Here is a 12973-nt window from a genome sequence, read left to right as displayed (position 1 = left end):
ATAACAATTTGTTTTTAAATGACTTGCCTAGTTTAAATTTAAAAAATAAACGCTGTTGACAGCCTCTCTCTCTGCGTGCTGAAGAAAGGAATGAAGGCGAGAGTAGAGGAGATGTGGTGAGATTTTCTGTAGCTAAAGGTAATGTGCCAGTCGTAATTGTGTGGGGGGGGGGGTCCTATTACTAGGCTATTCAAAATCTAAAACAAATTCACTATAATTGTAGGATAAATCTGAATGAGTTTTATTTAGGCTAGACCAACTATGTACCAAAGATATCTTAAATCAGTATTTATAAAAATAAAAAAATAAAAAAATTAAAATCTGCCATGTGTAATATACGTTTGGCTATATATTGTATAACGGCACAATCATTATTTTAATTCAGGATTTTTTTCGGGCTCAAATATAGGCCTATGCATTTGCATAAGCTATAATATGCATATGGGTGTTTTGAATTATCACCTTAGAAAGCAGCTGTCCATTTCGTTGAGTTAGGCTTTGAAACAACATCCACAAGGACCATGTTTTAAACTCAGTTTCAACCTATTGTTCAACTTCTTTCGTCAAATTGATCAATCACAGTGTGTTTATAAAGCACATACTGTTTTGATGATAAGTGTTTGTGATTTTCGAATGCGTTTGCGTTGACGTCAGAGTGGATAGAGGGACAATGGAGTCCTGAATACCAGGCCATTAGTGACCTGATGATCGTTAGCGAGTTGGGTACTACTAACACATTTTTTACTGCAGTCATGACTCATGGCAGTAATATGGTCAACAGCCCTAGTCATAAGTGCATTCAAGTGCGTGTGGCACTGAACATTTTCTTCACAATAGACAAACGTGGGCTCTTTGTGTTCAGAACAACCCAGGGTATGACGCCATGTCATCTTGTAACTGTATATCGAACATCGTGATCACAAACGTTGACACTGTATATGACATGAGTTTGATGATATGGAAATGTGAAGTCAAAGCAGTATTTATTATAATCCTCAATGTCTCATCTTTCAAAATCCATAGTCCTCCTAACTTACAGCATTTCCCTCACTCAGACAACAAAGCATTTGTAAAGGTTGCCCAATTAGCAGGAGCGATGGGGGTCACTTGTTGTCGCGTGAGGTGCTCAAGTTCACAACGACTGTCAATCAAAACCCATAGAGCACTGTGAAGCGAAGAGACAGAACTCTGACATTATGTATGGCATGTTACTGTACTGCCACTGCGTTCCAATTTAGGTGTTTATCAGTGCCAAAATCTGCCGTTTTCAACCCATATACGGGTAAGAGTGTAAAGGGCTAAGGCTTGCCTTATTGTCTAGGGCAAGTGAAGTGAGCAGTTGTGCAAGTTGAGCCTGCTCTGAGATTGCCCCATTTGGGTAGGTGATCAAATAAAAAAGTGAAAACAACCGAACTGCAAAGAATTCTAGTAGCCTAAAACTGATATTTTTGGTTCCTCTCCATTGTTTCAGTGAAAGATAAACAATTTGTGGCATTTTATGGCAGTCGGGCAAGTTAAGCCTGCTCTGAGTTTTGTTAACTGAAAATACAAAGAATACGGGTTCTGATCTAGCATGTGTACTCTGACGTTCAACACCAATGTTGAAGATGATTAGCAGGAGGTACAGTGCCTTCGGAAAGTATTCAGACCCCTTGACTTTTTCAACATTTTGTTACGGTACAGCCTTATTCTAAAATTGATTAAATTGTCGGCGTCCCCCCCAATCAATCTACACACAATACCCCATAATAACAAAGAAAAACGTGTTTTTAGAAATGTTTCCTAATAAACTGAAATATCACATTTACATAAGTATCCCTTTACTCAGTACTTTGTTGAAGCACCTTTGCCAGCGATTACAGCATCAACTTCTTGGGTATGATGCTACAAGCTTGAGACACCTGTATTTGAGGAGTTTGTCCCATTCTTCTCTGCAGATCCTCTCAAGCTCTGTCAGGTTGGATGGAGTGTTGCTGTAGAGCTATTTTCCGGTCTCTCCAGAGCTGTTAGATCGGATTCATGTCCGGGCTCTGGCTGGGCCACTCAAGGACATTGAGACTTGTCCCGAAACCACTCCTGCGTTGTCTTGGCTGTGTGCTTAGGGTCGTTGTCCTGTTGAAAGGTGAACCTTTGCCCCAGTCTGAGGTCCTGAGCGCTCTGGAGCAGGTTTTCATCAAGGAGCTCACTGTATTTTGCTCCGTTCATCTTTCCCTCGATCTTGACTAGTCTCCCAGTCTTGCTGCTGAAAAACATCCCCACAACATGATGCTGCCACCATCCTGTTTCACCGTAGGGATGGTGCCAGGTTTCCTCCAGACGTGACGCTTGGCATTCAGGCCAAATAATTCAATCTTGGTTTCATCAGACCTGAGAGTCTTTAGGTGCATTTTGGCAAATTCCAAGCAGGCTGTCATGTGCCTTTTCCTGAGGAGTGGCTTCTGTCTGGCCACTCTACCATAAAGGCCTGATTGGTGGAGTGCTGCAGAGATTGTTGTCCTTCTGGAAGGTTCTCCCATCTCCACAGAGTAACTCTGGAGCTCTGTCGGAGTGACCATCGGGTTCTTGGTCACCTCCCTGACCAAATCCTTCTCCCCCGATTGCTCAGTTTGGCCGAGGCCACTGTGTTCTTGGGGACCTTCAATGCTGCGGACATGTTTTGTTACGCTTCCCCAGATCTGTGCCTCGACACAATCCTGTCTTGGAATTCCTTCAACCTCATAGTTTATGCTCTGACATGCACTGTCAACTGTGGAACTTTATATAGACAGGTGTGTGCCTTCCCAAATCACGTCCAATCATTTGAATTTACAACAGGTGGACTCCAATCAAGTTGTAGAAACATCTCAATGATAATCGATTGAAACAGGATGCACCGGAGGTCAATTTCCAGTCCCATAGCAAAGTGTTTGAATAGTTATGTAAATAAGGTATTTCTATTTGTTATTTTTAATACATTTGCTAAAATGTCGCTTTGTCATTATGGGGTATTGTGTATAGATTGCTGAGGAATTTGTTTTATTTAATCCATTTTAGAATAAGGCTGTAACATAATGTGGAAAAAGTCAAGGGGTCTGAATACTTTCCGAAGGCACTGTACATGCATGCATTAGGGGTGTGAACGTAAAAATGTTTAAACAAAATTGGGATTGTTAATGTTATTTAAGAAATCCCAAACCAAAAAAGTGTTTTTAATGTAAATCACAGTGCCGTTATAAACAAACTACGGCGAACAGGTCCCCATCATTATCATCAAATACTTATGCTAAAATGCTATAGCGTAGTAGGAGATACAGGGTCATGACAAAGTATTTGCCCCTGTTCTGATTGAATTAGTTTTTGCTTTTATTTTTTGTTACACTGAAGGTTATCAGATCTTCAACCAAAACCTAATATTAGATAAAGGGAACCTGAGTGAACAAATAACACAAAAATATCTTACATTAAATAAGTATCTAATAAACAAAGTTGTGCAAAACCCAATGCCCCTGTATGAGAAAGTATTTTATTATTACAGTCAATAAATAACTTGCTGTGCCACCTTTTAACTGTTGATCAGTCTCTAACGTCACTGCGGAGGAATTTTGGCCCACTCTTCCATACACAACTGCTTTAACTCAGCAACATTTATGGGTTTTCAAGCATGACCTGCTAATTTTTGTCCCTGCCATAACATCTCAATCATGTTTAGGTCTGGACTTTGACTAGTCTCGGTTCCAACACTTATTACCGAGTTCCAAACTGACTCTGGAAGCAACATCAGCACAAGAACGAGCAGCCGCACACAAGCCTAAGATCACCATGCGCAATGCCAAGCGACAGCTGGAGTGGTATAAAGCTTGCCGCCATTGGACTCTGGAGCAGTGGAAACATGTTCTCAGGACGAATCTGGGTTTGGCGAATGCACCAATGAATACTGCCAACTGTAAAGTTTGGAGTAGGAATAATGGTCTGGGGCTGTTTTTTCATGGTTCGGGTTAGGCCCCTTAGTTCCAGTGAAGGGAAATCTTAACGCTACAGCATACATTGACCTTCTAGACGATTCTGTGATTCCAACTTTGTGGCAACAGTTTGGGGAAGTCCCTTTCCTGTTTCAGCATGTGTCACGTTAATCTGAAGACAGTTAATTAGATTAAAAAACGATATATTTAATTGTTACCCGATTTTTAAATTAATCATGTAACAATTAACTCATTAGGATCTGGGGCACCATGAGAGCGGTTCTTTAAAGAGTTACCATCTCCAAAATTAAACTCTAGAAGGTCTTTACCTACCACATCTATAAACATTCAACTTATTAACCATAACCTCGTATCATATCACCATTCTGAACAGTCGTAACCTCCATGCATCTGCGAAAACCGAGCCTTACTTGTGATTCAGTACTACACAAGTTGGTTTAATTATTTATTTACCAACTAATTAAATGGGAACACAGGACCAACACACACACTGCACCGGTTATTGACTGGAGACGTAATACGCTGAAAACAGGTCCCTAGCGGAATGACAACACGGATACTTGTTAAAGAAGAGATGGAGAGAGCGACAGAGACACTTAACATTGCCACATTCAGAAACTACTCTCACCTACAATAACCATATATTTTGCACACGAGCCGCCGCCCACTTTAAGCAAGAAATCATGAATGTATTGACGTGAAATGCCTGGGTTCGCCTGGGATCTCTCGGTAAACGGGCCAGCCTTGGAAACGGGGTTGGGCCTTTTTGCGATACGCTTGTAAGGCCCCGATTGTCCGAAATGGTTCAAACAACTCGTTTCCATTTGTCCTTCTTCGTAGTTGTCTGTTATCCGGTGACTTGTCGTGTAGTCCTGAACAGTTCTGATTTTACCTCCATTCGCCCTGGATCGAATAGCCAGCCGTATCGAATGTTCCCCAATAGGGTGATGAGAGTAGCGTAATACGATGGTTTGAGCAGAGCAACCGGATGGTCCTACTTAAATTCGCTTTTGAAGATACCTCGGCTTCACTGCCTTCGTCAGAACTTTTGGGATTTAAAAAAAAATGTGTCTAATTTAAAAACTCACAAAAGCTCTGACGATACGTAAAGCTTATCTGCCAATACGTAAAGCTTATTAAGGAGCAGTGATACTATCAAGAGCGGTGTGAGGGTTTCTCCTTTTTTCTCATTTTATTTCACTGTTACCATGCACCTGCAAAAAAGATAGCTCAGATGTGCGAGTGCCTTTTTTGAATTTTATAACAGTATAGCTAAAACCACTATTGGCTAAACAGGAGAAATTAATGATTAGATAGAAACACTTGTTCATTGACTTAGTGAAATGATTCACATCCGCAATAACCTCGTATGGGGTTAATGACCACAATTCATTGAATTTATAATTAATAATAAGTGTGGATTTATTGTACCTTTGGGAGAGCACAGCGCATGGAAGAAAACATAGCCGCAGGAAGGGTGCAGGAGGTTCTTCAGATAAATTGAAATACATGTACCATGTTATATGATTAAATTACTCATATCTGTACAGAAATTTATTAATTAATTGAAATTACTACACCAGAGAGCATCATTTACCCAGAGAGGATCAATTTCTTATTTAAAAAATTGCTGTGGATTGTGTTGTATCACATCACGAGCGCGTAGGCCTACAGTCAGGCAGCACGCGCGACAAATTTCAAACAGCTGATTAGTTGTGGCTGTCAATTTGGCTGTCAATGAACAGCACGCCACAGCTAAAAGGCCTTTCACAATATTTTAAAATATAATTGCAAAATACAATTTCTGTAATTTCCTCATTGTGCAATCTGTGTCTCCACTCTTTTCATTGGACTATGCTATTGGTTGCATTTAAGACCGGGTCATTTGTTTCATTGCTCTCAGTATGTCAGTATACCGATTGCCTACTGTAATTATGACTGCGTAAGATAGTACTTCATTGCCCCCTAGCATTCATACGCAATAGGACCATATTGTGCATTCACATGGAATGTTAGGAATATTTCTTATTGTTTTAACGGAAAACCGATTTTAAAGAATGGCAGTTTTAAATGTTAGGGAAAATTGTCCATTTGTCTCATCCCTAACATGCATACTGAGCATGCACCCATCCATATCGACGGGGCTGTAGTAGAGCGGGTAGAGAGCATGTCCTCGGTGTCAACATTACTAAGGAATAAACATGGGCCACACGCACCAACACAGTCGTGAAGAAAGGCACGACAACGCCTCTTCCCCCTCAGGAGGCTGAAAAGATTTGGCATTGGCCCTCAGATCCTTAAAGTTCGACAGCTGCACCATTGAGAGCAACTGGACTGGCTTCATCACGGCAACTGCACTACAGAGGGTAGTGTGTACGGCGCAGTACATCATTGGGGCCAAACTCCCTGCCATCCAAAACCACTATACCAGGCGGTGTCAGGAAGTCCCTAAACACTGCACGGCAAGCAATACCGATGCACCAAGTCTGGATCGAACAGATGCCCCAAGCCATAAGACTGCTACATATTTAACCAAATAACTACCCAGACTATCTGCGTTGACCCTTTTTTCACTACCTCTTTTGACTCATAACTTATGCTGCTGCTACTGTTTATTATCCTGTTGTCTAGTCACTAACCCTACCTATATGTACATATCTACCTCAATTACCTTGTACCCCTGCACATCGACTCTGCACTAGTACCCTGTGTATATAGCAAAGTTATATATGTTTATTCCTTGTTATTATTTTTCTATTGTTATTCTCTGCGTTGTAGGCATTTCACTCAACAGTAGGCATTTCACTGTTGTTTATGAAGCGTTTACGAAGCGTGACAAATAACATTTGATACATTTATTTGTATCAATCTTTGCTGTAATTGCTCTGTCTGCATTTGTGTTAATGGATGCTAATTCGCTCGCTTGCTTCATTTCAAGGGCTCTTCAGATTTGCTTGTTGCTAGGATAGAATACATCAGATTAGGATTGTGGTCCATTGTAGCTCGGTTAGTAGAACATGGCGCTTGTAACGTCAAGGTAGTGGGTTCGATTCCTGGGACCAACCATACGTAAAATGTATGCACGCATGACTACAAGTCGCTTTGGATAAAAGTGTCTGCTAAATTGCATATATAGGTTTTTGGTCCATATTTTTCAAAAACTGCTGTAATCTACAGCACTCTTCATTCAGTAAAAGAGATTAAACCACCAGAGATGGAAAAAGAAGTCTCCACATTTTTCTCAGACGGCTACAGACTATCACTACATTCATGAACTGATGTTGAATGTGCTTTAGTTGTGTGTCAGATTTGACTTAGCTACTCGTGCTCGTACCGCATGGCCATCGACCAGGACGAAATTGCCATCCATAGAAAGACACATTTGGCCTTTTTTACATATTAGAGAATATTATATTATACTCATGTAGGCTATTTCTATGGTGCTATCAGTGTGATAATGGTTGATTTCTGTGCTCCTTACCACTGTAAGCTTCCACTGGAGCCTATTGATACAGCTGAAGAGGTATCTCGTCCGTGGCCGTCTAGCCTAATGCTCCCTAGTCTAGCTCCCTAGAGCTATAAAGCATAGAACTGGGAGGGGTAAACTGGGTATGAGTGTTTTCTGTGGGAGTTTACTACGGTTGCCTAGCGTAGCTGGTCATGCCATGCTTTGGAAATAGTGCTATGCCATTTACCATAGGAGCTTGGTTTCCTACCGCTTTACTTCCATTGTAGCGCCGTTTGGTGGCAGTTTCGGACACGCCTGGATTCAATTGCTAATCAAATGTTTACTCTGTTTTCTTTCTTTTTTTATAGGCCGCAGAAGTCACAGACAAGCAGGTAACCTCTTATTTTCAAAACGGGGCTGCCTCTGTCCTTCTTTTTCTAAGAATGACCCCGTGTGTTTACAAGTGTGTGTGCACTTATAAACATGAATGGGACACACTTATTCAGTCATCCTCTCTTCTACTCTCCTCCCTCTCCTCCTCCATCTCTCTTCCCTTCTCTCCTCCTCTCCTCAGTCTGACAGTCCAGCCAGAATACCCCGGCCTTCATCTGCTAAGGGGCAGAGGCGCATGCCCAAAGCAGGAGTCCCACAAGGTAAAAACCCCTCTCTCCGACCCCTCTGCTCCTCTCAAATATCCCAGCCTTCTAGCCTTTCACTAAAGTAATACTTCTGTTTACACAATAATATGAGTAGAGAAAAAAAAAAAAATGTTGAATACTTTTTTTGTCGCCTCTTTTCCAGAAGAGTCTGACGGTGAAGGAGGTGAGTATTTCTCTCACTGCACCTATACCTTCTCTCAGTAGATGGCGCTGGTGTGTCTTTTTCATTTAGTCATCCAGGGTGGACATTTTTATGTGTCTCTGTTCTGTAAGCCCTATCCATCAGCAGTTCTTGCTATCAAGTCCATCGATTGTAAGTTACAATGAAAGATGTGAGGTGGTGTGTTCTCATGTCAGCATCATGTTGTGTTGTTGTAGATGGAGACACTCCGTTGGCAGAGAGGCCGGTCCCCCTGGAGAACGGCGATGCCACAGACGCAGTGCCAGCCCACATGGCTCACAGGTCTGTGTGGTGTTTGACAGTTGATTTAAGCCAGTTAGCAGGGTTTGAGGGCCATGGCCTAACATTTTTATTTTTGGTCAACCAGCCACTGTTTCAGGTAGATTTTTTTTTAAATCTATTAGCCACTCAGAATTTTTTTACCAGCAAAAATATTTTGGGGTCCATATTTACATTTAAAAAAATATTTTAAAAAACAGATGACCAACCATGCTTTGTAATGTTTCTAAAACAAGAAATGTATTAGTAAGGAAGTAATTTCATTTTAACCAAAATATCAGATGAGAAAATGTTCAGCTGCTCCTTTAAGGGCGGTAGGTTACCGTGGTAAGGGGGCCACTCAAGTTGTCTGTGTGTGAGATTTTGGAATTGACTAGTAGTAGATGCATCTCTTTATCATTTGAAGCAGCGGACTCAAACAAACATGGAAAAACAACCGAGCTTATGAACTAAACATTTTAAATAGTCAAGAAATATGAGGACAGTCTTACTTTTGTAGACTTTCGAGTAAATTAGACCAACTGTTAAGCCTGTGTGCAGCGCCTCCAAAAATATATCTATCTGGACTCCCTGCGCACAGCTCCCCAGCCATGCGGTGTTGCAGTTATGAAACAAAACGGCAGAAATACTTTAAAAACAGCTACTGCAGCATTTCTCTGCTATAAATCACAACTTGCACATGTGCCCTTACTTGGCTTTTGACATGTAATGCTCGCAATGTAGAGTCCTGCAAATTGACCACCCACCTAAGTGTCTGGTGAAATAGACATTCGTACCCGCCAATAGTTAAAATCTACCCACATTTGTCAAGTGTTAATTGTATGCCCTGTTGAGGGCACCGCTCAATTTGCACAGTCAGCAACAATTGAAATGGTCTCCCATAACCTCACTGCTTAAAACTGAAGTTTTGGCCAATTTCTTCTCGGTGGGATAGAAAGAGTTTTGAAACATGCTACAAAAACAAAACTCCATTCACTGACGCGAACCCTCCACTTTCTCCTTTTTGATCAACCGCCACACTCAACGGGCGCACTTAACACTGGTTGTGTCCCAAATGGCACCCTATTCCCTACAGAGTGCCCAGGTCAAAAGTAGTGCACTAAACCTAGTGAATAGGGTGTCATTTGGGACGCAGGCCCTGTGTATTCTCAACCCCCTCATTACATTTGATTAGCCACTTTCTCTCTCTTTTACACCACAACAAATTGCTCTGCTAGTCCCCACTCTCAATTATATTCTTCTCAGCGTAACATCAAACACATGCTATCCCATGGTAGAGTGAGTGGCTGACTGAATGGTTAGTGTTGCAATTGAGGTCCCAATAGAGTAGGGTTTCTCAACTCTCGTTCTGGGGACCACTCTATTTTCATGTTCTCACTACAACCAGCTACTCCAATTAGACTGAATGAACTGGCTAGTATGTGAATAGTTGTTCTAACTAAATGCAGTAACTTTCCACACTGTCTTGATCCTATCTATCTGGCTTAGAATATCTGTGATTCTTTGAAGATGTGTGATTCCCAGAGTCTCTTGGTTAAATGGTTCTCCTGAAGCAACAAATCTGATGGCTAATACCTGGTGTTGAATTGATGCTCAATTAGAGTACAGTACAGTATACACAGTGTGTCCCCATGATCCGCTTTGAGAAACCCTGCTATATATAGTAGCGGATATTGGTGAGAGAGTAGGGTTTACTGACTGTTAAAGGAATTTCCAGGTGAACAAAAAGGAGAGCAGTTGAGGATATATGGTCTATCATAAATCAAGTTGGTTTAATACAAGTTGCAACATGGAAAACACCCTCCAGCATAGAAAATGTCTAACGGGCCCTCTAATCACACAGTACCAAATGTTCTGTAAATACCACCCAGAGAGGCTTGTACAAAGTCACAACAAAAGACTGTGACTTTGCCAGCTGCTACGGAATCAAACAATGGTCATAAGGTCGTCAATATAATATCAGTGTGCCGTCTGTTAAGTGTACCTTCAGTCTGACGCCAATCACTATCGACAGAATGAGTTTAATAAATAACAGTCTAGAGTCAAGTGACCATCAACCCGTGACACAAATAGAACACTTTAAATGTGTGTTACAGAAAGGGAAAACACATTAATATGCTAAGCATTGTGTTATTTACTCTTAACTAAATGTTAACTTTATTAATCTTAAATATTCCCCATTACTCTGACTGTGGCTGATCATTCATTAGTGTGGCTTGACTTCTCATCTTCCCAACCAGCAACCGAAGGATACCTCGGCCCAACAGCGCACGGCCCGCCCCTCCTCGGTTCAAGAGGCAGGAGAGCTATGCTGACGTGATCCCAGCCGAAAGGTGACCTCCCCTCATACTTTTTTACTTCCTGTGTCACTATGAATGATAGTTGTCAGCATAGCAGCACTGCATTCAGCTCACAACATTTTGGAACTTTTCAAAATGTATGATTTAGCGAAAACATGTAGATTTAGGAGTCACGTCAGCTCTATTTCATGACATTTCTATCTGCAAAGTTTCACAATGTTTAGCGACTGAACCCGGGCCCGAGAAAATTATATGTGCTTTGCTCCATTGCCCCCTCTAAGCCCTGTGTGTGTGTTGCAGGCTGACCAGTGCCAAGCCCCCGGCGGCTGTCATCATGGAGGGGAAGAAGCTCTCTGAGGATGAGGAGGAGGATGAAGATGAGCAGTTTGTGGTGGAGGAGGCTGCCCCTCCTCCCCCCGACATGCCCGACATGGAGATGGTGAGGGAGCACATACAGTTGAAGTCGGAAGTTTACAAACACCTTAGCCAAATACATTTAAACTCAGTTTTTCATAATTCCTGACATTTAATCCTAGTAAAAAATCCCTGTCTTAGGTCAGTTAGGATCACCACTTTATTTTAAGAATGTGAAATGTCAGAAAAGTAGGAGAGAGAGAGAATTATTTATTTCAGCTTTTATTTCTTTCATCACATTCCCAGTGGGTCAGAAGTTTACATACACTCAATTATTATTTGGTATCATTGCCTTTAAATTCCTTAACTTAGGTCAAACGTTTCGATTGGGTCAAACGTTTCGGCCATTTGGAAGACCCATTTGCGACCAAGCTTTAACTTCCTGACTGTCTTGATGTTGCTTCAATATATCCACATAATTTTCCAGACTCATGATGCCATCTATTTTGTGAAGTGCACCAGTCCCTCCTGCAGCAAAGCACCCCCACAACATGATGCTGCCACCCCCGTGCTTCACGGTTGGGATGGTGTTCTTCGGCTTGCAAGCTTCCCCCTTTTTCCTCCAAACATAACGATGGTCATTATGGCCAAACAGTTCTATTTTTGTTTCATCAGACCAGAGGACATTACTCCAAAAAGTACGATCTTTGTCCCTATGTGCAGTTGCAAACCGTAGTCTGGCTTTTTTATGGCTGTTTTGGAGCAGTGGCTTCTTCCTTGCTGAGTGGCCTTTCAGGTTATGTTGATATAGGACTCGTTTTAATGTGGCTATAGATACTTTTGTACCTGTTTCGTCCAGCATCTTCACAAGGTCCTTTGTTGTTCTGGGATTGATTTGCACTTTTCGCACCAAAGTATGTTCATCTCGAGGAGACAGAACATGTTTCCTTCCTGAGCGGTATGATGGCTGCGTGGTCCCATGGTGTTTATACTTGCGTACTATTGTTTGTACAGATGAAGGTGGTACCTTCAGGTGTTTGGAAATTGCTCCCAAGGATGAACCAGACTCGTGGAGGTCTACATTTTTTTTTCTGAGGTCTTGGCTGATTTCTTTTGGTTTTCCCATGCTGTATAGCAAAGAGGCACTGAGTTTGAAGGTAGTCCTTGAAATACATCCACAGGTACACCTCCAATTGACTCAAATTATGTCAATTAGCCTATCAGAAGCTTCTAAAGCCATGACATAATTTTCTGGAATTTTCCAAGCTGTTTAACGGCACAGACAACTTAGTGTATGTAAACTTCTGACCCACTGGAATTATAAGTGAAATAATCTGTCTGTAAACAATTGTTGGAAAAATGACATGCACAAAGTAGATGTCCTAACCGACAAGAAATTTGTGGAGTGGTTGAAAAACGAGTTTTAATGACTCCAACTTAAGTGTATGTAAACTTTCGTCTTCAACTATGCATATCTCTCTTCTTTTACGTTATGAAAAATAGATATGAGAATGCCATACCTCTATTACTTTTTGCACATCCAGGCCCAAGCTCTCATGGTTCAATGTTGGAAGTTGAACATATAGAAACATATTTCAGGCCCTAAAGTGGATAACTATTATAAGTTGCAACCAAGAGAAGAGGGCATCAGCATTGTTCATTCGAAATATTTTTTATCGTTACGCCACTTTTTTGTTCTTCCAACAGGACCCTTCAGTGGGACTTCAAGGCGATGAGAAGCATGGTAAGCAATCTTACAAGTCAAACAATCTCTTCATTTGATTTTGTAGGTG

The 12973-nt window shown here is 41.4% G+C and overlaps 1 protein-coding gene across 2 annotated transcripts in view; it reads left to right on the top strand.

Moving 5' to 3' along the window:
* traf3ip1 (TNF receptor-associated factor 3 interacting protein 1) overlaps positions 1-12973 on the top strand; it is a 37571-nt gene that overhangs the window by 10004 nt on the left and 14594 nt on the right. The window contains exons 7-13 of one of the 2 annotated variants that reach the window (XM_071340313.1): positions 7776-7799; positions 7982-8060; positions 8212-8229; positions 8445-8529; positions 10767-10859; positions 11127-11265; positions 12888-12924. In XM_071340313.1, coding sequence (XP_071196414.1) covers positions 7776-7799; positions 7982-8060; positions 8212-8229; positions 8445-8529; positions 10767-10859; positions 11127-11265; positions 12888-12924 — 475 coding nt within the window. Of the gene's footprint in view, positions 1-7775; positions 7800-7981; positions 8061-8208; positions 8230-8444; positions 8530-10766; positions 10860-11126; positions 11266-12887; positions 12925-12973 lie in introns of both variants that reach the window. The other variant, XM_071340312.1, reaches the window with a different exon arrangement.

Source organism: Salvelinus alpinus, chromosome 14 (assembly GCF_045679555.1).
Source record: "Salvelinus alpinus chromosome 14, SLU_Salpinus.1, whole genome shotgun sequence".
NCBI lineage: Eukaryota > Metazoa > Chordata > Actinopteri > Salmoniformes > Salmonidae > Salvelinus > Salvelinus alpinus.
The sequence above is the reverse complement of the archived record's forward strand: the minus strand, read 5'-3'. Positions and strand labels throughout refer to the sequence as shown.